Source organism: Prionailurus bengalensis, chromosome C1 (genome assembly GCF_016509475.1).
Source record: "Prionailurus bengalensis isolate Pbe53 chromosome C1, Fcat_Pben_1.1_paternal_pri, whole genome shotgun sequence".
Taxonomy (NCBI): domain Eukaryota; kingdom Metazoa; phylum Chordata; class Mammalia; order Carnivora; family Felidae; genus Prionailurus; species Prionailurus bengalensis.
This window is the reverse complement of record NC_057345.1, coordinates 106,625,207-106,649,964: the sequence shown is the minus strand read 5'-3', so window position 1 is coordinate 106,649,964 and position 24,758 is coordinate 106,625,207. Positions and strand designations below refer to the sequence as shown.

At 47.2% G+C, this 24,758-nt stretch overlaps 1 protein-coding gene across 17 annotated transcripts in view; it reads right to left on the bottom strand.

Annotated features, from left to right (window-relative positions):
- Positions 1 to 2,622: 2,622 nt before the first annotated feature.
- The window catches only part of TUFT1 (tuftelin 1), a 42,162-nt gene continuing 20,026 nt past the window's right edge, over positions 2,623 to 24,758 (bottom strand). The window contains exons 2-13 of one of the 17 annotated variants that reach the window (XM_043576313.1): positions 22,921 to 22,995; positions 22,425 to 22,526; positions 18,777 to 18,863; positions 18,146 to 18,235; positions 16,569 to 16,634; positions 14,195 to 14,308; positions 10,261 to 10,389; positions 9,582 to 9,676; positions 7,750 to 7,855; positions 5,905 to 5,988; positions 4,764 to 4,864; positions 2,623 to 4,193 (exon numbers count right to left, since the gene is read on the bottom strand). In XM_043576313.1, the coding sequence (XP_043432248.1) occupies positions 4,127 to 4,193; positions 4,764 to 4,864; positions 5,905 to 5,988; positions 7,750 to 7,855; positions 9,582 to 9,676; positions 10,261 to 10,389; positions 14,195 to 14,308; positions 16,569 to 16,634; positions 18,146 to 18,235; positions 18,777 to 18,863; positions 22,425 to 22,526; positions 22,921 to 22,995 (1,116 nt within the window). In that variant the 3' untranslated portion in view covers positions 2,623 to 4,126. Of the gene's footprint in view, positions 4,194 to 4,763; positions 4,865 to 5,904; positions 5,989 to 7,749; positions 7,877 to 9,581; positions 9,677 to 10,260; positions 10,390 to 14,194; positions 14,309 to 16,559; positions 16,635 to 18,145; positions 18,236 to 18,776; positions 18,864 to 22,424; positions 22,527 to 22,920; positions 22,996 to 24,758 lie in introns of all 17 variants that reach the window. The other 16 variants (XM_043576310.1, XM_043576312.1, XM_043576316.1 and 13 more) reach the window with 16 other exon arrangements.

Genomic DNA, 24,758 nt, shown 5'->3' with positions numbered 1-24,758 from the left:
CATGGTGCTTAGAACTGGGGCAGGGAAGCGAGGACACAATTTTCTCCTTATAAAGCCAGAGTGCTAAATTGAAGCATGGAAAAGAGGCCAAGGGCTCTGGGCTAACATCTGCTGTTGGGTCAGAGCCTGACCAAGCTCAGACCCAAGCCCCGGCACGTGTGGCTCTGAGGGATGAGGGAGCCCAGGGGACTAGTAGAGGCCCCACACAAAACAGCAATACATACTGAAGAGTTCACTGAAGAGGAAAAGCTGTTTTGGAACCCCAAGGGACATTGCCCTCCTCAGTCAAATTAAGTTGCTTTAAGCCATATCATAGCAGAGCATCTTTCCAGGGTAAATCTTAGAACATTTCATAGTGAAAGATTCAATTTTTAAAAAAATGTTTATTATTTATTCTTGAGAGAGAGAATGAGAGATGGAGTGCAAGCAGGGGAGGGGGAGAGAGAGAGGGAGACACAGAATTCGAAGCAGGCTCCAGGCTCTGAGCTGTCAGCACAGAGCCCGACACATGGCTCGAACTCAAGAACTACGAGATCATGACCTGAGCTGAAGTCGGACACTCAACCGACTGAGCCACCCAGGCACCCCAAAAGATTTAAAAGATTAAATAGAGATGAAAATGTGCCAATCAACTTTGCGCTTTAGAAATTTAGTTTTAGGGGTGTGTGGGTTGCTCATCAGTTAAGTGTCCAACTCTTGATTTCGGCTCAGGTCAGTGATCTCAAGGTTCGTGAGTTTGAGCTCCCCATTGGGCTCTGCTCTGACATCATGGAGCCTGCTCAGGATTCTGTCTCCCTCCTTCTCCAAGTAAACTTAAAAAATAAACTTCATGAAAAAAAAAAAGAAATTCAGTTATTAAAGTTGCCGTGGGCAGGGGGATGGGGGAAATACGTGATGGGGATTAAGGAGGGCACTTGTTCTGATGAGTACCGGGTGATGTATGGAAGTGTTGAATCACTGTATTGTACACTGAAACTATTATTATATTGTATGTTAACTGGAATTTCAATAAAATTATAACTAACTAAATATTTAAAGAGTTGCCATGCACCTCGTGGTTGAAATACCATGTCCCTCTCAGACTTTTCTGTTTGCATTAGGGGACACGTGAAGAGACGCAGGAACAGTGGCCCTTTTCGGGAGGCAAGGAGTGCTTCTACGACCTTCCTTTCCCACGTTGGGGCCGACGCTGCAGGTCTGCAGGGAGCTGGCTGCCACTGGCTGCGTGTCCAGGCGGCTCTTAGCACCCAGCTCAAAGAAACAGGCCTTTGTGGCAAAGGTCCCGGGCAGGCAGACTCCATCTTCCCTCCACAAAACATTCAAGCAGCACAGAGCTGCCTTACAAGTGACATAACAGGCAGAAATCAGGAGCAGCTTGTTCACCACGCCCTTCTTCAGGCTCCAGTCCCTGCTCTCCACTGAAAAGGTCGCCAAGATAGAAATGACATTTCCCTCCACTACTTCCTCTTCCCATAGACCCTCCTTAGTCTTTGGAACAAGCCCCTGCTCCTTTCAGAGATGATACCACTAGACCGTGGCAAATACACAGCAGGGGCACGTTTCTGCCCTGGTTCTAGTCTCCAGACCACTTCATTATCTCCAACCCAAGTCTCCGCTCATCCCACCAAGCCTTCGAGGCCTGGGTTGAGAGCCTCCCTTTCCTGTATGGCAGTACACTCACTCCTGCCTTCCAGCCTTGCAAGTCTTGGCGCCATAAGCAGCCCCACCCTGCTTCTACCCTCTTCATATTCTGTGAACAAGCACAGTCTAGCTATACCCATGCCAAGCAAGGCTGCCAAAGATAGACGAGAGCCCTGGGCTGCCAGAAGACAAACCCAGGTCTGCAATGGAAGGCTTCCAACGCATTCTGAAACCTGGAGTGTGAATTAGCTGACGAGCAGAAAGGGGAAGGACAGTCCGAAGAAAAAAAATTTCCATTCTTTCCATTAAAGGAGAAAGGAAAGCTAGAAGGAAGTGGCCAAGGATAAAGGGGGCTGTATTTCCAGTTTTTTTAGTCTAGAAAAGATTCATGTAAATTTAGCTATGCCCCGGGGCGGGGGTGGGGGCGGGGGTGGGGGTGGGGGTGGGGGTTGTACATTCAACGGCATTCTTAGCATAAGGAAAAAAAAAAAAAGATCACCGCACTAATTGAATGAGAGAGAGCCCAGAGCAAGCCAGAAACGAGACCCTTGAACAGCTGCAGTCAGCATTTCCAGAGTGCCTGCTATTTCTGCAAAGGACCTAGAGTTGCTCCCATTTCCTCCAGTGCTGGTTGGTGAATCTCTAAGTAATGACAGGGCCTCTGCCGTAACCACTTCTTCTCCAGTCAAGGAGGAAACACACTGGCCAAGCTTAGGGGGTCCCACCAGGCCACCACCCCAGACAGGGTCAAAGTTAGGGGCCACCTCCAATAATGAAGACCCAGACCATGAAACGGAGCTGCTTAAGGGGGACATTCTAACTCCTCTGAATGCCATAAAGTCCTTCAGTGTTTGGATTGTCTGCACCACGCCTTCCAGATGTGACAGCGGGGTGCCCATCTTTCACAGACACTAAAGCCATCCTCTTTCTTCCTCCCAGAAAAGTGTTGAGGGGGGGGGGCGGGGAACAGATCAGCAGCTCAAAGAGACACATTAACATATTTTATTCAATTCGCCATACAAAGAATATGCCACAGGAAAAAAAACATCAGAACTGGAAGGGCCCTTGGAGTCCATCTGATCTGAGCCCCCCTGGTTTTACAAATGAGGAAAGTGAACGCATAACACCTGGACAGCGCTGGTACACCAGCCCAGTCCTGATACACAGAAACACACACAAGTTCAGCCTTCTGGCTTTGAGCCAGCTAGAACCCCAAGACTTGATCCATGTTTATCTTTAATGTTTCTGTGCCCTATAGTACCACATCCTGATACTTATCTCCTTCTTGAGGCTGCAGGAAGAGCCTTAAAATTTGGTGAGGGTCAGGGTCATTCAGAGCCAGGAAAACCGACCAATTGTGGAGCAGAGGGTGCAGAGGGTTTAGGGGAAGAATTTAATCCCTTCCCCAAAGAGTTCGGATCACCCTTTCTCCCAAACGGCATACACTAAGACTCCAACGCCTCAGGGCAAATTTGCTTGCCTTTCTGAGGTTCAAATCATGTTTCCAGGAAGAAGGGAAAGAAGCAGGTAGAAGAAAAAGAGGAAAAGATTTAATTCTGAAATTAACAAGTCCAGCGGGAACACATTTTTTCCCCAGCGTGGAACAAATCCAAACACCGCAAGAGAAGGCTGTAAAACTCTGGTATTAAATCAATTGTGAGATGTAAAGGAAAAACACCAATAACTTAGCAAAATAAATACAACAAGAGTTTCGCTGAGATTGATGTAACTCAGTGAAAACAGTTTTTAGGCTCCTGAGTCAAGAAGACCGAGGTCTACCTGGCACTGCGTCTTAGGGGAAAACCCTAAGACATGCTGGGAACCTTCCCAGCAGACAGAAGTCACTTGCAACTATCTGTGGCCCTACAGAATCTTTACACTAAAAGTTACTCCCGGAATGTACATTTCCTTCTCCCAGGAAGACAAGGCTGGCCAAAGCTGAGGCTCACTGACTCTGCCCAGGCCTTGACAGGTCACCTGTGTCTATCTGTAGGAGGCCCGGGTCAGCAGTGGAACAAGTAGAAAAACAAACAATGTGTTGCTAAGAATGGATCTGTGTTTGCAGAGGGAACTTCATTCCCCCAGGACACCCTCCAATCGCTGTGGACATCTGTGCCTCCAGCTTGTAGGGCTGAGGCAAATCTTGTCACCTCCCCTGACTCTGGGGCAGCTGAACTCCAGTCTACAAGAGAAGGGAGGTTCTGCTACAGAGAAATAATACTACAGGGATAAGGATACTGCCCTGGCCCTTGCCGGCAGGAGAGCATCCTCCAAAGGGCTGCAGTGTCCCCAGGAGGTGCTCGTCCTCTGTCCACCCAGCATCCAGGGGTCAGGAGTTTAGAAACAGTGGGACACATGAACCCCAAGCCTCGAGTGCAGCCAGGGATCAGTCAGGAAGTCAAAGTTGGGGCTAACGGCCTACAGGGGTGGTGGGCTTCTCCTCAGGCAAGAGGCAGCAGCAACAGCGGCATCTGGCTCCTTCCACTCATGTTTCCACCACTCGGATAAGAGGCATGGGCTTATTAGGGCTGGGGGGCTTGGATATCCTCATGCTGAAAGAAAGTGGGAAATGCTGAGTGCTTCATGTTGCCTGCCCTGCACACAGCCACCCCCCACATTCGCCTCTAGGGTTCCACACTCCAGTGTTGGCTGATCTCTTGGTTCTAATGCCTTGAACCACTGACCGTCAGCACCGTCTAAGAAAAGATGAGGAGAGCTGAAGTACTGCTTGGGGGCGGGGCGATAAGAAAACAAGGAGCAGTTACACAGCTGAGAGGTGGGGACAGCTGTGGTTCTGGTTTTTTTCAAAGTGTGTGATCTTTTTGTGAATCTCTTGGAAACAGAAGTCCCTCTCCCTAGAAGTAATGTACTCATTATACACTCATGACTTTTACAAACAATTTCAGGGGGTCCATTCACATCTAGAGGCTGTTCATGGGCCTCCTTGGGGTTGTGCTATCAGGCTCTCCGCTGATCTGGGTGGAGAATGGCTCTGGTGGAGAACAGGTGAAATTAGAGACCAAGAGCCTAAGATGGATTCACAAAAGCCTCTCCCTGGCCTCAGCACTGTCCTCACTTGCCTCACTTCCTCCCTGGGCCCCACTACGTGCATGCCCACTCACCTGCCCAGGCTCTCCGTCTTGGCCCAGGTCTGGGTGCTGAAGTTGCCATGACTGACCTGTTTTTCTATCAGGTGTTCCATCCGGTCATGCATCTCTAAATTCTGTAATACGAGTTGTGCAGTCAGCGTTGGCCATTTTCTGGCTTGTCACGTGTGACATTTAACTAGATCATTATGCTCTCCCCACCTGTTTGTGCTACTGTCACAGCCACCCTGACCCTGCGTGCCACCACCGGCGTGCCCTCTCCCCCCTTACCCCCCATTTTCACCACTCCGGATCACCCTCATCCTGCTGTTCTTGATCCTACCTCCCTCCTTCAAGAACTGTGTGCAACACTGATCGTCCCCTGCTGTCCTTCCTATACATTTCCTGTATATCATTTCTTGTAGCTACTTGAGATATTTACTTGCCTTTTGTTGACATGCATTTATATAAGATATTCTTGGGTCTTTGTTTTTTCACTATTGAAGTATAGTTGACACACAAGGCTACCTTAGTTTTAGGTGTAAAACACAGTGACTCCACAACTCTACCCGCTACATTATACTCATCATACAATGTTATTACAGTAACACTGACTATACTCCTTATACTATAAGGTCTTTTTTTTTTTTTTTTAAACATATTTTATCTCTAAATTTAGAGTGCGAATTCTGGAGATAAACAACCCAGGCTCCCAGTTTTTTTTATATCTCCACTGCAAAGGACCTTCACACAGTGCCTGAAAAGCAATCTTCAGGTAGTCTGCAGGCAGGAAGGGTTCTGAGGAAAGGCGGAAATTAGACTAAGAACTTATGAGCGGATCAAGACCATCACCTTAGGCATGGAGAAGACCCCTCCTACGGAAAGCCCCCTGCTTCACAGCCCAGCTCTGTCAGCTCCTTTGCTCAGCTCATGGCGCGGGGCTCACACCGTGATGACGCACCCCTCTGGAGTAGGGACAGGTCTTACCGGTGCGACTCCCTGAAGGTTCTCAGAAAACACTTGACTTGGCTGAACTGAACATCAACGGCCATCCCAGATACTCACTTCCGAGCAGGCAGCCAGACAGGATGAAGACCCCTCCAGAATCTCTCCCTCCCTAGGTACAGTCCTGTCTTCAAGAGCCTGCTCCCTTCCCAGGGCTGCTCAGGGCACACACCTCTGCTTCCAGGTAGGCGATTTTCTCCTTGAGCTCCTGGATGGTGCTGTCCTTTGACTGGACCACAGCTTTTGAATTCTGGAGCTGCAAAGATGTGGGGGACCATGGGGCTCATTTTGAAATGACTCAGTACAGGGGTGCCTGGGTGGCTCAGTCGGTTAAGCGGCCGACTTCGGCTCAGGTCATGATCTCGCGGTCCATGAGTTCGAGTCCCGCGTCAGGCTCTGTGCTGACAGCTCAGAGCCTGGAGCCTGTTTCGGATTCTGTGTCTCCCTCTCTCTGACCCTCCCCCATTCATGCTCTGTCTCTGTCTCAAAAATAAATAAACGTTAAAAAAAAAATTTTTTTTGAAATGACTCAGTACACACTCATCAAACTTCTCCCTGCTACTGGGGAGCCAGCAGAGACATAAGGCAGTCTTTTGCACCTCTCCCATGACTTGCTTAGCTTGCTTGCTTGCTTGCTTGCTTTCTTTCTTCCTTCCTTCCTTCCTTCCTATCTCTCTCTCTTTCTTTTTTTCTTTCTTAATGTTTAGTTTATTTTTGAGAGAGAGAGCACAAGCTGGGGAGGGGCAGAGGGAGAGGGGAACAGAGAATCTGAAGCAGGCTTGGCACTGACAGCAGACAGCCAATGTGGGGCTCGAACTTGTGAACTGCAAGACCATGACCCGAGCTGAAGTCGGACACTTAACCAACTGAGCCACCTAGGCGCCACTTGCTTTTCTATAAAAGCCTCATTTCAGTCAATATTGAGCTCTTGATTATCCCAGGTGTGTGTGTGGGGGGGGTGGTGGTGGTGAGGAGAACACCACTCTGATGATCCCAAATCATAAATGGCTCAAAACCCATTCCATTTGATGTTGGGAAATACAAATTACTTATTCATTCAAGAAATATTTGGGGGCGCCTGGGTGACTCAGTCGGTTGAGCCTCTAACTCTGGATTTTAGCTCAGGTCTTGATCTCAGGGCTGTGAGTTCAAGCCCTGTGTTGGGCTCTGTGCTGGGCATGAAGCCTACTTAAAAAAAAAAAACAATTGTCGAGGCCTTACTGTGTGACAGGCTCTGTCCTAGACACTGGGAAGGAGTAATGAACTAACCAGAAAAATCCTGGCCCTAATGGAGCAGACATGCAGCAAATTCATCCTCCCAGTTAGGGGGTTTTAAGTTCTCAAAACAATTCCACAAAACGGCACATCCTTTTTTTTTTTTTTTAATTATAATTTTTTTTAAATGTTTATTTATTTTTGAGAGTGACAGAGACAGAATGCGAGTAGGTTGGAGCAGAGAGAGGGAGGCACAGAATCTGAAGCAGGCTGCAAGCTGTCAGCACAGAGCCTGACGTGGAGCTCGAGTGCACGAGCTGTGAGATCATGACATGAGCCGAAGTCGGACGCTCAACAGACTGAGCCACCCAGGCGCCCCGCAAAATGGCACATCCTGACTGTGCTACCCTAAAGCTCAGGTAGGGGAAGGCAGAAAATCTGCCATGAGGTACAAAGGTTGATAATCCACACATAGATAAGTGAGTATATTGCGACTTAATTATTCATTTACCAGCACTCTTCAAAGTGTACAAGTGACAAGCCTCTTCCTTTTTTCCCCATTGGAAAGCAGAAGGCAAATGACCAAAACCAAAGGGGAAAGATGGGAGAAAAGCGAATCCCAATCATTCAAACCTTGTAATTGGTAGCTGTAAATGTTTTATGGGACATGTAGGAATATAAACCAAGCTCCCCAGGAGAATGAACAGCAAAAGTGTGGATGTGACAGGAAACTGGGATTGGGTTCCATGTGGTGACCTCCCAAGGGGGCAGCTGAAGCCGCAGAAGACCAGACCCTGCTTACCTGCTCTATCATCTGCCGGACTTTCCGCTGCTGGCTCTTGAGCATATCATCTAAGTGGTGGATCTTCTCCCGCAAGCCGGCCACTTCCTTTTCCAGGTTAGCCGCCCTGGGGATCAAGACCAGGAAGCTGAGGCAGAGGGAAAAGATGCTTTCTCTCTACCCAGGCACAGGGACAACCTCAGGCTTAGGGGATTCCATGAACTGGGTTCCCTCTGCCCAACTCCCTGGTGCTCTGCCATGAGGACAAGGTGCAGGGACACCTTGGAAGGGCACAGCAGAGGTGCCACTACAGATCAGCTAGGAAGCTCAGCAAGGGGAGGTTACACAGGAAAGCTCCAGACGGCACAACTAGAACCGACAGGTAGATGTCCAGGGAAGCAGTCCTTATGACAACACAGGATGGACTTGCTCAGCATGAAAGCGGCCAGAAAGTGGACTGCCTCAGGTGTGAGGAGCTCCTCATTCCTGGAAAGATTCAGGTGGGAGCTGTATGTTCCTAAATCTCCTGATTCCCAGACATTGCTGTTTCCTCTGCCTCTTCTAAACTGGCCCAAGATCCCCAGAGGTCAGGTGACCGGGCAGGGTGTCTAGTTCAGGCCTCTGAGGGTGGGGGTGGGGTACCATACAATCCGAGCCCCCTCACATCCTCCCTTTGCCTCAAACAATCTGAGCCACCCTCAGCTCTCCAGTGCCCTATTTCTCAGGCTCTTTTTATTGAGAAAATCAGCCTTTATGATGCATAGCTATCGTTGCCATTCCCAAGCCTCTGTTTTGGATTATCTGGGTCTTTTTTGTTTTTCCTGCTGCTTCCTCTCAATTGACTGCCCGCGAGCACCACTGAGAAAGACGGAGTGCTGAGTAATTTAAAACAATTCTATGAAATCGAGCCCAAAGGAGGCTACAATAAAACATCTGCAATTTTCCATGCCCAGACTAGTAAACCTAGAGGTTATTCCTCCAGGTTAGAAAAGACGATGTCCCCAGCTGACTGAGGGGCCCAAGAAGGCAAGGATCATGTCTTAACAGACATGGAACTCCTTAGAAGGCCTTCCAGGTGATGGCTGTTGAACTTAAAAAGATCTAACTTATACCATGGAGAATAGACCCCATATGCTGGTGTTAACTTTGATTTATCATTTGAGATCTTATTTATTAATTGCCAGCAGCATAAAGAGTTTCCAAATTCTTAAATGTCCAGAATGACCCAAACTTTGCCCTGTAGGTTTCAATAGTCTGGGGCCTCTGATCCCCTGTGATCAGAGGGAATTTGTAAAACCCTCTAACTGGGAGTGGAAAGGATCCCAGAGATCCCCTACATGCCGCTGCTGACAGGTGGGTCTCAGTTTGAGCTTCAAGTGACAGGACGTTCAGCATCTCTTCACGAGGCTGCTCATTGTATCTCTCAATGAAATGACGAGTGAGGAAGTTACTTGATTTTACCCTCAAATAATTTACCATTGTTCTCTGTTCTGGGGGGAGGGAACTGTGGCGCCATAATACCACATCTATACCCCGTGTGAAAAGTGGTGGAATAGCGTGCCACAGCGAACAGCAGGTGTTTTACCAGCTTACTTGACCTTGGCTCTGACACCATGAAAGCATTTTCTTTAGTTCCTACTCCACAGAAAATGAACTCCCCAGAGATGGCAGCCTCCCAAACAGTATCTCCCTGGGTGGGGCCCCATCCCGAGCAGCCACATGGTGAGTCACGGCTGGAAGATCTGACATCAGCACTAGCTTCCTCCCAGGTCTGGCCACCATGGGAGCTGCAGGCAGCATGGCCTGCCCTCCTCTCTCTGCACCCCAGCTTCACAGTGAACAAGGGCCCTTACTTTTCTCGTTCTGTTTGGCAGTCAGTGTTCTTGATCTGCAGTTCCTCCAAGGCCGTCTCCCCCTCCCTAACCTTCACCAGTAAGGCCTGATGCTCCTGGATGGGCCAAAGGGAAGAAAATCTAGGATGAGGACACGAAAGCGGTTTCTGTGTTTGGGGTGAGAGGGGCCCGAGGGCTTGAGCTCAGTCCCTGCTGGGCCTGGACAGCTGCCAAAGAGCAGCAGGCCAAGCTGGTTTGATGGGGTGCCCTCCCCTGTCAGGGATAACCCTTCCCACCCTCAGCACACAGAAACTTCCCAGCCTCACCCAGCTACCCGGACGGAGAGCCCAGCCTTGCGTTATCAGGCCCACCTGCTGGCTCTGGCTACTGGTCCCTGGGAAACCAGGCCCAGCAGTTCCTTCACAACAGTCTTCAAAAGCCCATAAAGGGCAGCTGTACAACAACCCGACTGAAATGGAAACGGGTTCAGCTCTTGTTAGGGAGGGCTGAGCTGAGCTGAGAGGAAGACCTCTTGTTCCTTAAAGGCACAAATGTTCTCGAAGGTATTTGCTGAGGAAACTGTGAAGTGTGCTTTTCTGGAGCTGGTCAGAAAAGGAGACTGCAGCCATCTCAGTGAGTCCCGGGGCCTCCACTCCCCAGCGCGGGAGTCAGGCCCTGAAGGTGAGACTCCCACAGTCACCTCCTGCACGCCCAGCAAGCACTTCTGGAGCTCTCCAACCTCTGCCTCCTTCTGCTGCACTCTGTCCTCTGCTCTCTGAAGGGCCACTCGACTCTGTTCTGCTTCTCTCTGGCACTGGCTGAGTGTGACCTAAGACAGGACAGGGATGGGTGAAGGGGGCAGAGGACAACAAGCAAACACGGGTAAAACACCTCAGGGGAGACTCCGGGACCCTGCGCACAGTGAGAGGAGAAGGGAGGCAACTTTCTCTTTCCCATTCGAGATTCTAGGATGACTTGGGAAACTAGCAGGGTATCTCCGTTTCCAGGGCTCACTGGCACAGGACTGATTGGGCACTACTTTAGAGTCACACCTGGAACCCAAAAGCACTTTCTGGATGGAGGACTTCTTTGACACCCCCACCAGTCCTCCAGTGCCACCCAAGCTTAACCCCGTGCCACGGCTTTCCTACAAATGCAAACGCAAAGAATCTGGGGGCGCACACCTTGCACATCCTTCCTTCGGTGTCCCCACTCTTCCTCCCATCAAGCAATCCTGCAGCCTGCATATAAAGGACAATGTGGCACCTGGAAGGGCAACTAGTAAGCACCAGAGAGAACTGCTCTTTAGCACAGATGATAAGCCAGTTTGGGAGGGACAGAGGCAGAATTTGAGAAGGAAAGTAAAGGAAGAACTTGCCTCCCATCCTCCACATGCCAACTACAGGTCTTAGCTTAGACGCCCTTTCTTCCAGAAGCCTTCACACCCAGGCAAGGGGTCCTTCCCCTGTGTGCCTTTCTTTCTTGTAGCACCGAGTGGATTTGGCCCAGTCACTCGTGTGCACCCCCCAGTGGGCTACTAGCAGGGAACTGGAGCACCATTCCACTTCCAGAGCTCAGCACAGCACCTGGCACACAGTCACTGCTCAATGACATCGTGAGTGGAACTGATATCCATCTGTCCAACCCTCTCCTGTTGCAACTGAAAGCCAACCGATCTCCCTGGGGTACACAGCTAGGGAATGATGGAACCAGTGCTAGAACAGTGACCTCATCATCCATTTCAATTCCTCCCAGCTACCCCACACTGACTCCCTAGTCACTTAGTGAAAAAGAATCCCCATAACCTCTCAAAGAGGCAGCCCTGGGGAAACAGAACACTTAAAGTAGGCAGTTTGTCCGACTCCTCCCAAAGTCAGAATCGGGGAAGAGACATGTGGTGGACGCATCCAAGCCGCACACCAGCCCTGTCCAGAGCAAACCCACTGCAAACCCTGACAGCAAGCTGCTAGTAGAGCAGAAAACCCATGCTTATGGGCACGTTGTATTCACAGTAAGTGGCAATCTTGCCCCTTGCTGATCCCTGGTTCAGAAAAGTAGATTGGAGAGTCGAGTTTACCAGCAAAGATGAGAAAATCCTCCAGATGTCCCATATTAGCCTGGAACAGGCCAGCCCCACAGGCAAGAACATGGAAACAAAACCTCTCCTATCTGTACACAACACTGCACCCAAGCTGATGAGCACTCAGAGTAGGGCATAGAGGGCCAGGCCCTGACCCTCACACTCTGCTGTAGGATCACACTCTCCTCTGCCACATCTGTCCCTGTTGCTCCAGTCAGCACTTCCCTGAAGGACCCTCTTAGTCGTAAGATGGGGTGCCAACCTACCCCGGTGGTGGGAACAACCCAGGCAGGTGCTATGGACCAAGGGCAGCCCTTTCTTTTTTTTTTTTTTTTTAATTTTTTTTTTCAACGTTTATTTATTTTTGGGACAGAGAGAGACAGAGCATGAACGGGGGAGGGGCAGAGAGAGAGGGAGACACAGAATCGGAAATAGGCTCCAGGCTCTGAGCCATCAGCCCAGAGCCTGACGCGGGGCTCGAACTCACGGACCGCGAGATCGTGACCTGGCTGAAGTCGGACGCCTAACCGACTGCACCACCCAGGCGAAGGGCAGCCCTTTCTAAGAAACTGTGGGCAGGGGGCTACAGCTGTCAGGACCTTCTAGCCTCAGGCTTTTACTCAAGACACTTCTTCATTCAAGCTTTGAAACCCAGAGCTAACAGACCCTTCCATGTATGGCCAAGACCAACAAGTACTTCACAAGGCCTCTCAATGTAGAAATTTCTTTCCAAAATCCACAGTCTGGTTCAGTGTTACAGCCTCAACATCCCCTTCCTCCTATAGTGAATAGCTGGTCACCAAACTGATACATCATCAGCCAAATTACCCAAATTGTGGAATCTGAAATCGATGCAGCAAACTCCTTTACTGCACAGCCACTGTATTCTGAGACCAAACTAATCTCAGTATTACACTAAGTCCCAACTATTTAGGATAGGAAAACTCACTAAATGGATCACTAAGAAAAATATAGGTTATCTTATATTTCTAAAAACCTTCAAAACAGTAAATAGACTTACATATCTTACCTCACTCAATCCACACACCACACTTGTGAAGTATATTCCATGACCCTTTTTACAAAAGTTGGAACCAATACTTAGAGAGGTCAAATTAATGGCTCAAATAATTGATCATCTCTAAAGGCGAGTGATCATTCCCTGTGCTTTCTTCCTCCCCCTCAATATCTCTCTCAAAAATTCTCTTAGTCCCATGAAAGAGAAGCATTCAGGCTGGGCTTCCTCATACCACCAGCTCCTGGCATACCTGGGCAGGGCATAATCCTATCATTACATATTTATGATACAGAAATACTTTACATGTGGATGAACAATAGCAGATAATTAACAGATGGTTAATCTTACATAGAAGCCTAGTGTTTGCCCAGTGTACCTCATTTTATATTCAAAGAATTTTCTGTAAAGTATGGAAGACCTCACACACTTTTATTTATTTTTTATTTATTATTATTATTTGTTTTTGAGAGACAGCACATGCAGGAGAGGGGCAAAGAGAGAGGGAGAGAGAGAGAGCGAGCACACATAGGAGAGGGGCAAAGAGAGAGAGCGCATGCAGGAGAGGGGCAAAGAGAGAGGGAGAGAGAGAGAGAGCGCACGCAGGAGAGGGGCAAAGAGAGAGGGAGAGAGAGAGAGAGAGAGAACACACAGGAGAGGGGGAGAGGGGGAGATGGGGAGAGGAGGAGAGAGGGGGAGAGAGAGAAAGCTAGAGAGAGAGAGAGAGAGAGAGAGAGAGAGAGAGAGTGCACGCAGGAGAGGGGAAGAGAGAGAGGGAGAGAGAATCTTACACAGGCTCCATGCTCAGCACAGAGCCCGATGCGGGGCTCGATCTCACCACTGTAAGACTGTGACCTGAGCCAAAATCAAGAGTTGGATGCTTAATTGGTTGAGCCACCCAGGTGCCCCTTCTCATGCTTTCTGTAGTGGAGGACTTTCACTCTCTACAGACCTTGGTACTTTTTAAATCTTCCATCATAATAATTCAGTATTACTTTTGTAATAATAACTAAGATACTCATTCAAGATCGCAAAGTTCTTCAAAGTAAAGTCAAGACTTGACTTCAAGTCCTCTGACTCCATGGGCACAGATCTTTCTACAACCACACTGCTCCATCCATTCACCCAGTCCACACTTAAGAAGTGCCTACCACCTTATGCCAGGCATTATGCCAGACATGGGGATGCAGGGTAACCTTGACAGCAAAGTCCTTGCCTGCATGGTGCCCAGAGCCCAGTAATTCTTGTTGTGGTATTCAGAGAAATGACTGAGCTTCCTAATATCCCGAACCAGCACCACCACCCAACTTCACCAGAGAACCAGTGCTGATCTTCAAACTATGGCCTAGCCTTGAACAGCAAAAACTCTAAGTGTCCAGGAATGGGAAAAGCAGACAGGAAAGTGCCCAGGCCTCAAAGCCCAGCCTTTCCAATTGATGGCACCTGGCCAAGAAGACATGAAGTCCGTGCTAAGTCACTGGCATCTGTATCTGGCAGCCCAGCCCTTGGGGCACTTTCTCCCCCAATCCCAAATCTCACCTCAAAAGCCACACGGTCTGACTGGTGCTGCCGCTCGGCCTCCTGCAGCTTGACAAGCAGGTCCCGCACAGTCTTCCTCAGGCTCTCGACATCTTCATTTATATAGGTGTCTGCCTACAGTCAGAACAGGGAAGAGAAGGTGAAGCCACTGTGTTTGTGTAGGAGAAGGTCCCCCACAACACATACTTGGGCCCTCTTGTTCAGACCACCCTCTCATATCACTCAAGGGGACAGCTAGTCTTAGGCACCCAGGAGCGACGAGTTAATCACACAAAAATGCTCTCTCTTCATATTCCAAGGAACTCAACTAGCCTCAAGTCATCTGAGGATTTTAGGACACACTCAATAATTTTTATGCATGTATCAATTCATTAATGGGTATCCTCACATGTGTGCCCTGTTTCCATGAGACCAGAGCTCTCTGAGAGCAGGGACCATGTTCCCCTTTAGACTACAGCATCCCAAGGCAGGGACAGTGCCACACCCATCACGAGGGGCACTTCCCAAAGGCACATCTTTGTCTTTGCATCTGGCTCAGGGTTATCTGGCTATAGGGTTACTGATGAATGAGCAAAAGCACCCAACGAGTCCAGGAATCTCATTCAATGTGGAAAAAGGTGTCTTCATTGAGGTTACTGTGAGTCTCTCCCCAGACACACCCAGTTGTGGGTTGGTGGTTAGCGCTGAGCTGGCATGTGGGGTCTTGCCCCCACCTCTGCCGCACAGGCACCAGACACTTCAGTTACCAGCTCCCAGCAAGTCTGACAGAAAAATCTCTCCCTGCCTCACATAGTGGGAAGCAGCAACACCTTTAAACCAGAGCACAGAGCTTGCAGCTGGGAGGATGGTGCCAGGGTCCCAGTAGCTGCGCTATCACTGAGTCCAGACCATGCCCCGCCTTACAGGCTGCCTCAAAACTAGGATAATATCCGCTGGGCTTAGAGCTTGTGAGAAGACAGAGTTGAACAAACAGTACCAGGTGTTATTGTAACGTGGTGCCAGAAGCACATTTGCCAAATATGGTAATTCAGGAGAAGGGAAAAAAATCCAAACTGCACATCTAAAGTAAGTAGTTAGGATCATCACAACATGCCAAAACCTAGCCGTGAAGTTACCCAGCCACCTCCCCTCTATCTGTACCTAAGCTGCTGGGCAGGTGAGAACGATTTCAAAGGCTCCTGGAAGCATAACTACTATGTGTTTATTTCAGATGGCGTTCTTAGAAGAATATTTAATGACATGGAAAATGTTCAGTGTGGTATGAACAGAAAAAAGGTAGTTATTAGAACTTGTAGAAGTTAGAAACACACTAGATTTAAGCATAGCAATGTGGATAGACCCCAGGAACATGGTGTTGGCTAAAAAGGGAAAAGATAAAATATAGCACAAATTCATTATGAAAATTGAAAACACACTTATAGGCATACTGAAATCATACATTGAATATATTAGAGTTGGGGAGGGGAGAGGCAAAACCAAAACAAACAGTAAATCCAGCGAGAGGTCTTTACTAGATCAGAGATGATAATGTACCCTGGATTTTAAGAGATTACTTTAAAAATATAAAATCTTTAAAAAAGCAACAAAGAAAAATACACTGGAACATTGGTACTCAGGTTTGGCTAAATATTAGAATCACTTGAAGGGTTTTTTTTTTTCTTTAATTTTTAAGTACTCTCCATACTCAATGTGGGGCTCAAACTCACAACTCTGAGATCAAAAGTTACACGCCCCTACCCACTGAACCAGACAGGCACCCCCTGAAGAGATTTTTAAAGTCCTGCCAACCAGCCCACATCTCAGATCAATTAAATTACAGTCTCTAGGTCTGGCACCAGGCTTGTCTCCTTTAAAACTCCCAAGGTTGGGGCACGTGGGTGGCTCAGTCGGTTAAGGGTCCAACTTTGGCTGAAGTCATGATCTTGCAGTTTGTGAGTTGGAGTGAGCCCTATATCGGGCTCTCTGCTGTCAGCGTGGGGCCAGCTCTGGATCCTCTGTCCCCGACCTCCCAGCCCCTCCTCCACTCATTCATTCTCTCTCTCTCTCAAATTAAATAAATAAACTTAATTTAAAAATTTTTAAAAAGCTTCCAAGCCTATTTCAATCGGTAGTGAAGGCTAAGGGCACTGCTCTAAAGGGATCCACCTACTTCAATCCATTCACAGTGGATCCTTTGAAGGAAAAAGATTGGAGAAGGAGGATTTGGGTTTGTATGTTTCTCCATTGTTTGAATTTTTACAGCAAATGATACTCTTCTATTTAGTAAGACAGAAAGAACAATAATAAAGATAATAAAGAGATCAGGGAGGACGATACCCTGCCTCCTGGCAAAGACATAGTTACCACTGCTTTCCCCGTTACCTACCTTACTTACCTCAGGTGGGCTGCTATACAGTGTTGTGGGGCTTGGATTTAATCCGTTTGGCTTTTCCAGTACCACCTGTTCAAAGAAAAATAAAATCGGTAGTTAACACAGCCCAAATAACGAACTTCGAAACATTAATTTCCTAAGATCTCATTCTTAGGAAAAAAAGAAAGAGGTGGGAAAAGACAGAAAAAGAAGGAAGAAGAGGAGGAAGAGGTGATGGAGAAAGAGGAAGAAGAAAAGGAAAGAAAGAGAAACAGAAGGCAGCAAGGGAAAAAAAAAGACTTCAAGTGCTGGGTGGGAAATGGAGAGGAGAGGTAAGGCGTGGAGAATGTGTATGGCCGTGGGGGGGGGGGGGGCGCAGTGCTGAAGGGAGGCCCAGGCTAAAAGCTTTCGGCCCAATGGAAAACATGCAGGCTGACTCCCAGAAGCCCAGGGGATACAAGCAGCTGCCTGCCACCAACAAAGAGTCTGCCTTGCCCCTTGGGGATCCTGACAAGGTTTGACAAAGCATAAAGCAAAAGGTGAAGCGGCTTTTGTTGCAATTCTTTCCAACCCAAAGCCTGATTATTCATCATACGACCGCTGGTCTGTGCAAACAAGGGCCCTGGACTTTGGGGCCGGTCTCTGAGCAGATCAGATTCCTCAGCCACCTGGCAAAGCACCTCCCAGCAGCCAGATGGGAGCTCAGGCGGGGAAAGTCCTACCTTCAGCCACAGCAAAGTGAATTAGGGGGAATCGCCACACAAGCCTAGTAAGGGCTCACGCCAAAGAGGAACCTTGCTGCCACTAGCTGCTGAATCCCTGTTTCCCTCAGGGGAACGAGGGCAGGGGCTACTAGAGAAAGACAACTCCCCCCACCCCCCACCTCCCCGACTCCAGCCAAGTGCAAGTGAAGGAGATATAACTCTGAATCTAAAGGAGGACAAAGGTGAAATGGAAGAGACTGTTCTCCCCTGAGGACCCTTCCAGCCTCCAATTTTAGGAAAGCTGAAAAGCAGGATCCCAGGCTTATCCGTCCGTCCCAAGAAGTACTCTTCAGTAGGTTCGCTATGACATTTGCTGGTGACCTTCTGCATCCCAGATACAGGGGTGGGGGTGAACCCTAACCTCAAGGAGCTTCTGATGCCGGGGCAAAGACAGCTACTGACACAAATAATGGACCAGGACCGAGATTTCCAATTCACAGCCCGGGTGTTACCCCAATTACGCAAGACCAACTATGAGAAGTTTGGATTTACAGGTACTGTCTGCTTTATAAGACTGTCCTCCAAAAATACTGATCCCAGAATCCTTACAGAGAAGAGGTTTTGCCAATAACGGTCATTTTGTTCACATGAATTCCACTTTTATGCAGTGTGTGGAAACAAGTGTACCTTATACCTAGGCTGACCCATGTCAATGCCAGTGCCTGTCTGCTGGAGAGCCCCAGTAAGGCTGGGAGTGCTCCAAGAAGCCAGCACTGCCTGTACGCCCTCCTTTTCTGGCAGCGGTGGGAGATTCGGCACCCACAGCGTGACCGGCAAAGGGGACTGCCCGGCACAACCTCCTCAGTGAGGACCCAACCACTGACCATTTCCTATTACCTGTATCTCCTGTCCTTGGAGAGAGTCTCCTGGATCTCTGTCAAGCTTGCTACTTATGTCCTCCCGCAGCTTCTGTAGGCAGTTCCGGGCCTGGGAAGGGATGGCAAGAACCCTTAGCTCTGGGACAAGGAAAGAGAGTGGCCCGACTCACCCAGCTTTGTGCCCATCCCTGACCCGTACTCCTGTGAGCCAAGCTCTGGCTGGGGGAAGGAGGGATCCCAGGCAAGTGGGGCTGCAGCACAGTCCCTCCTACACGAGCAGGAAACAAAACCCTGTCCCGCTGGAGCTAACACTCTTGCTGCAGAGACACACGACACAAAGGGCAAACAAGTGGAACATGTAATATGTTACATGGTGACAAGTGCCAAGGAGCAGCTGAGGCCAGGGAGAGGGTCAAGAAAAGTTAGGGAAAAGAGACTGTCAGCTTTAGAGAGGAGGCTGGGGTACAATGGGTATAGAGGACACGTGGGAGTTAATAAATACTTGCTGATTCATGGATTGGTTGAGTAACAGGAGGGTCAGAAATGATACCTGACTCAATGGGGGACAGTGGCAGATGGGAGAAGACCAGACCCCACAAAAGGAGGGAGCCAAAAAAATGTGAGCTTCCCACCAAGGGAGAGGTGCCCACCTCCTGGATATACTGCACCTCACTCTTCAGCTGGTTGATGTTTTTCTCGTGGATCATCTTATCTCCAGCCCTCCCCTTCAGGTACACCTTCAACAAGGAGAACAACACTACTGATTAAGAAAGCTCCTTATAAGTTAATTCCACCTAGGCAGGCTCATCCACTGGTAAAGGTAAAACACTACTGCCTTCTGGGTGGCACTTGGAGGATTCAGATCAGAAGGCTTAGAACTAGCTAGGCTTGCTCTTTGACCTATCAAATCTACTCCTGGAACTTTATCCTAATGAAATAAATTTAGCCAAACTGATATAAGCACTCACACGTACATGTAAATTCATGCAAAGGGGGTTGTAACAAGGGATTTACACATTTTTCTCTATACATGCTTGAATCTTTTACAGTCAAGAAAATATTTATTGGGACACCTGGGTGGCTCAGTTGGTTAAGCTGAAGCGTCTGACTCTTGATTTAGGCTCAGTTCATGATATCATGGTTGTGGGATCAAGCCCCAAATCGGCTTCTTGCTGACAGCATGGAACCTGCTTGGAATTCTCTCTCTCCCTCTCTCTGCCCCTCCCTCTGCTCACACATGCACGTGTGTTCACACATGTAAACTTGCTCTCTCTCTCTCTCAAACTAAACTTTAAAAAAAAGTTTAAAAATATTTATTACCTGTATTATAAAACACATACACAATTTAGTAACAGATGTTCAGCAAAATATTCTTTATAACTGTAAAAATGAAATAGGCATAATGTCCAACAATGAGGGATTACTTACATAAATTATGGTATGTCTATAACAGAACACTGTGCAGTCATGAGAATACCAGACACTTACATTTATGGACACAGAAGATTTATAAACCAACATTAAAGTGTAGGGGGACAAGCAAATTGTAGAATAGAGGGTATATAATATGATTTAACTTTTGAAAAAATACATATGTGTAGGAAAATGAGAAGATACACGATAAAGTATTAAAAACAATGATTACATTGACAGAATTATAGGGTAGTTTTGCTTTCTTTAAGGGCCATGAAATGACTTTGAATAAGAAACAGAAATTAAAGGCATCTGGATTGAAAAGAAAGACGAAAAATCACCATTTTCAGAAGTGATCATGTATATAAAAATACCCTAAGGAGTCCACTAAAAAATTATCAGAGATTATAGCAAGGTTGTAGGATATAAGATCAATATACAAAAAATAGTTGTATTTCTATACATTAGCAATGAACAATCCAAAATGAAATATAAAAAAAATTCTATTTACAAGAGCAACAAAAAGGAAAAACACTTAGAAATTAACAAAGTTCAAGACTTGAATTCTGAAAATTACAGAACATTGTTAAAAAAATGAACAAACATCCCATTTTCATGGATTGGAAGACTTAATATTGTTAAGACAGCAATACTCCCCAAATCAATCTACAGATTCAACACAATTCCTATCAAATCCATGCTAGCTTCTTTGCAGAAACTGACAAACTGATCTTAAAATTCATATGGAAATACAAAGGACCCTGAGTCCCTAAAACAATCTTGAAATATAAATCTCAACAATATAGTAACAAAATGTTAACAAAAATAACAAAGCTACAGCCAGTAATCAAGACAGTGTGGAACTGGCATAAGGAGAGACACATAATTCAATGGAATACAAATGAGAGTCCAGAAACAATAATACAATAAAAATACACTAAACTCATTTTTGACAGGGTGCCAAGACAATTCAATGGGGGGAAAAAACAGTCTTTTCAACAAATGATGTTGCTATAAATGGATATCCACATGTAAAAGAATGAAACTGGATGCCTTCCTTATACCATACACAAAAATTAGCCCAAAATGGATCATAGACCTATCTGTAAGAGCTAAAACTATAACTCTTTGAAGAAAATATAGAAATACATCTTTGTGACCTTGGGCTAGGCAAAACCTTCTTAGATAAGACACTAGAAGGACAACAAAAGAAAAATATATATAAATTGGATTTCATCAAATTAAGAACTTTTGTTTCAAAGGACACCATTTAGAAAGTAAAAAACAAAATACAGAAAGGACAAAATTTTGTAAAATATTTCCAAATCATATATCTAATATGGGTCTAATTACTATCCAGAACCTATAAGGAACCCTTATATCTCAAAAATTAAAATCATCTTTTTGGTAAATTTAATTAATCATCAAGAGTAATTCTTTTGGGGTGCCTGGGTGGCTCAGTCAGTTAAGCACCTGACTTTGGCTGAGGTCATAATCTCTCTGTTCATGGGTTCAAGCCCCACATCAGGCTCTGTGCTGACAGCTCAGAGCCTGGAGGCTGTTTGGGATTCTGTGTCTCCCTCTTTCTCTGCCTCTCCCCACCCCTCTCAAAAAAAAAAATAAACATTAAAAAAATTTTTTTTAAAGAAGAGTAATTCTTTTAGACTATTTACTGCTATTTTAAAATTAAAATATAGGGGCACCTGGGTGGCTCAGTGAGTTGAGCATCCGACTTCAGCTCAGGTCATGATCTCATGGTTCATGAGTTTGAGCCCCACAGGGGGCTAGCTATTGTCGGCGCAGAACCCTCTCACTCTACCCCTCCCCTGCTTGCACTCTGTCTCAAAAATAAATAAACATTGGGGCGCCTGGGTGGCTCAGCTGGTTGAGCATCCAACTTCGGCTCAGGTCATGATCTCACAGTTTGTGAGTTCGAGCCCTGCGTCGGGTCGGGCTCTGTGCTGACAGCTCAGAGCCTGGAGCCTGCTTTAGATTCTGTCTCCTTCTCTCTCTGCCCCTCCCACTTGTGCTCTGTCTCTCAAAAATAAATAAATGTAAAAAAAAAAAAAAAAAAACTTAAATAAATAAACATTATTTATTTATTTTTTTTTAAATTTTAAATACAACAAAAATAACACCGTGGAGAAAGTGTGGTGACATTCATCCGTTATACCTACATGTAAACTCTCAAAACACAATTGAATTGAGCCTGATGCGAGGCTCAATCTCACAAACCATGAGATCATTACCTAAGGTGAAATCAGGAGTTGGATGCTTAACAGACTGACCCACCCAGGCACCCCTCAAAGAGCTTTAAAAAAGAAATAATGACGGGCGCCTGGGTGGCTCAGTCGGTTAAGCGTCCGACTTTGGCTCAGGTCATGATCTCGCGGTCTGTGGGTTCAAGCTCTGCGTCGGGCTCTGTGCTGACAGCTCAGAGCCTGGAGCCTGTTTCAGATTCTGTGTCTCCCTCTTTCTCTGACCCTCCCCTGTTCATGCTCTCTCTCTCTGTATCAAAAATAAATAAATGTTAAAAAAAAAGAAATAATGAACATTCTTTTATTTAAAAAAAGCTCCATAAACACACCTCCCACCTGACTCCACAACTTCCAGCAGCTAAATATGGCCAGTGGGATAGGCACCTAGGAAGATCACCACATCCATTTTCATGCCCGGGTCTGGACTGCACCAAAGTCACTACAGACTGACTGTGGTCTCCTGGTGTTAATTAAGATCTTTCCAGGAAATGACCAGGAACTCGCATTACAGGTCTGGTTCTTCCAAGTCAAACCACAATGTCCCTGTGGCAAAGTCAGCTGCCGCCTGTCACATGCCTGTAAGGAGAAAGAGGGGAGGGAGGAAGAGTGGAGGTGAGCAAAGTTTACCTTAATGATCTCCTCGTGTCCATCATTGGACTTCACCAGTTCTGAGGCCAACGAACGGCTGGTTGAGTGGCCAGACACCATGGCAAAAGTCCTCCTACCCGCCTGTCAAAGAGAAAGAGAGAGAGAAATGGCTCTGAAATCATGACAAGCCCAGAACTTCTTCTGTCCCTTGACCAATGCAGAACACCTGCTCCTCGAAAGATTTAAAGGGTTAGTCTGATTTTCCCTGCAAAAACTCATTTCAACCTCTACCAGAAGCCACACAGCAGCAACACCGGACAGGGAAAATTAGCAGAAATTGCAGGTTAGTTTTACTTTTAGTGGGACCTCCCCACCCCCAAAGCAGTGCACAAGGCTGAGGTCAGGGGGTGTGTCTGATAGGAAGTGACCCTGAGCAGCAGCAGGGATGGCTCCAGACAGCACTGTAAGGAGTCAGCAGCAAGGAGGGAGAACTGGCTGAGGGGAAGAGGCCTCACCCCACCAGAAACCTCGATACCTTCTCGGCTATGTGTTCAAGTTCATCTCCTGTCAGTTCACTCTGTAGAGTCAGCCTTAGAATGTCCACGCTCCCCTAATAATGACAATGACAGCAACAATCACCCCTTACCTTTACAGTCCACTACCGGTACCAGTGCACTTTTGCCAGTCCTGTGGGGTGGTCCTTATTATCATCATTTAACAGATAAGAAAAGCTGACGTCTGAAAAGGTGACATTAGCTTGCCCAATATCAGTCATTCCTGGGTGGCAGGAGGTCTCGGGATCCTCTGACAGTGCTCTTTACACTACACCAGAGACTATTGCTCTGTGTAGCTCCAGAGGGGCTAGCCACCTTGGTCCTTACATTACAGGAAGCACACTACGTGGATTCCCCTCTCCCCAGCCTTGAAGAGGGGGATGCCCTCATCCCCATTGTAGGGTTCCTGCACCTGACAGGCAACCAGGAGTTACTGATGCACTTCACAAGACTGGGATATCCTTCCTGAACCAAACTATAGGACAGTACTTGAATCCAAACCCCTAGTTCTCTAAGGCATACAGAAAATATCCAAATGAAAGAAGGCAAGACAATAGGTACTTATCTATAGATGAGCCTAATTTCAAAGGAAGAAGCACATTTTCTTTCCTAACTCAAAGAAGGTTTAAAAAACACACAGTGAGGGGCACCTGGGTGGCTCAGTCAGTTGAGCGTCCGACTTCGGCTCTGGTCATGATCTCACAGTTCATGGGTTTGAGCCCCGCATCGGGCTCTGTGCTGACAGCTCAGAGTCTGGAGCCTACTTTGGATTCTGTGTCTCCACCTCTCTCTGCTCCTCTCCCACTCGTGCTCTGTCCCTCTCCCACTTGTGCTCTCTCTCGCTCTCAAAAATAAACATAAAAAAAATTTTTTTAATTAAAAAAAAAAATACACTGTGACACACACACACACACACACACAGCGGAGAAAATAGAACACATTGAGGGGGAAATCATATGGTAAAAGGAAAAAGTGGGGCTGGAGATTTGGAGAGATAACAACATTGAGGGAAGTTAAGCAGGGCAGAGAGGACCAAACCCTGCCAATAACCTGTGTTATGTGTAGAGTTGGACAAGAGGTTTAGGTACACTGGGCCTCTGGCTTGCACCAGAAAAATAATGGGTTGTACTAAGTATCTCTAAGGCTCCTTCCAGCTTTAACACTATGAGAGCATAAAAAGGGAATATGTGCTTCTCCCAGGCAATGAAGGGAAGATGGATGCTGAACTACCCAAGGACAAAAGTGACCTTGAGGTACAGGAGTATAAATGTCATCTTACCCTTAACAGGTTTTAAGGAACCCTCCTAATATTCCAAATGGCTGTTGGAAGGAGCAGGAAGAAAAGAATGTGTCCCACCCAGGGAGTTGTGAGAAGGTTCTCTGGGAAGGGAACAGTCCTTCCTAAATAAGGAAAAGAACTTGGTGGAAAAGAAATCAGTCTCTGTGGTCAGATACTTAACTCTCAAAGACCGCACTGTAAAATGGCAACATTACCATCCGACATGGGGGCTTTTTGTTGAAGATCAATGGAAAGTGTCTGGAGGTCTCTGCCACATAAAAGAGAGGTACTCAGATATTAGCCTCCTCCCACTTCTTGGAATGAACCCAAATTTGGGACAGGTGGAAGACACTCCCACATGGCCCTTCACCCTCCCTAACTCTGGCAATGTAGCTGGTTTTACAAAACACTCAATTCCTACCAAATACAAGAGAGATCCTCAGTGGGGGAGGGGGGGGGGGGACGTTCAGGCCCTCCAGAGTCTGGGTCAACTCACTTCTGTTACTGCCTCTCATTGCTCCCTGTCCAATACCTCCCAGG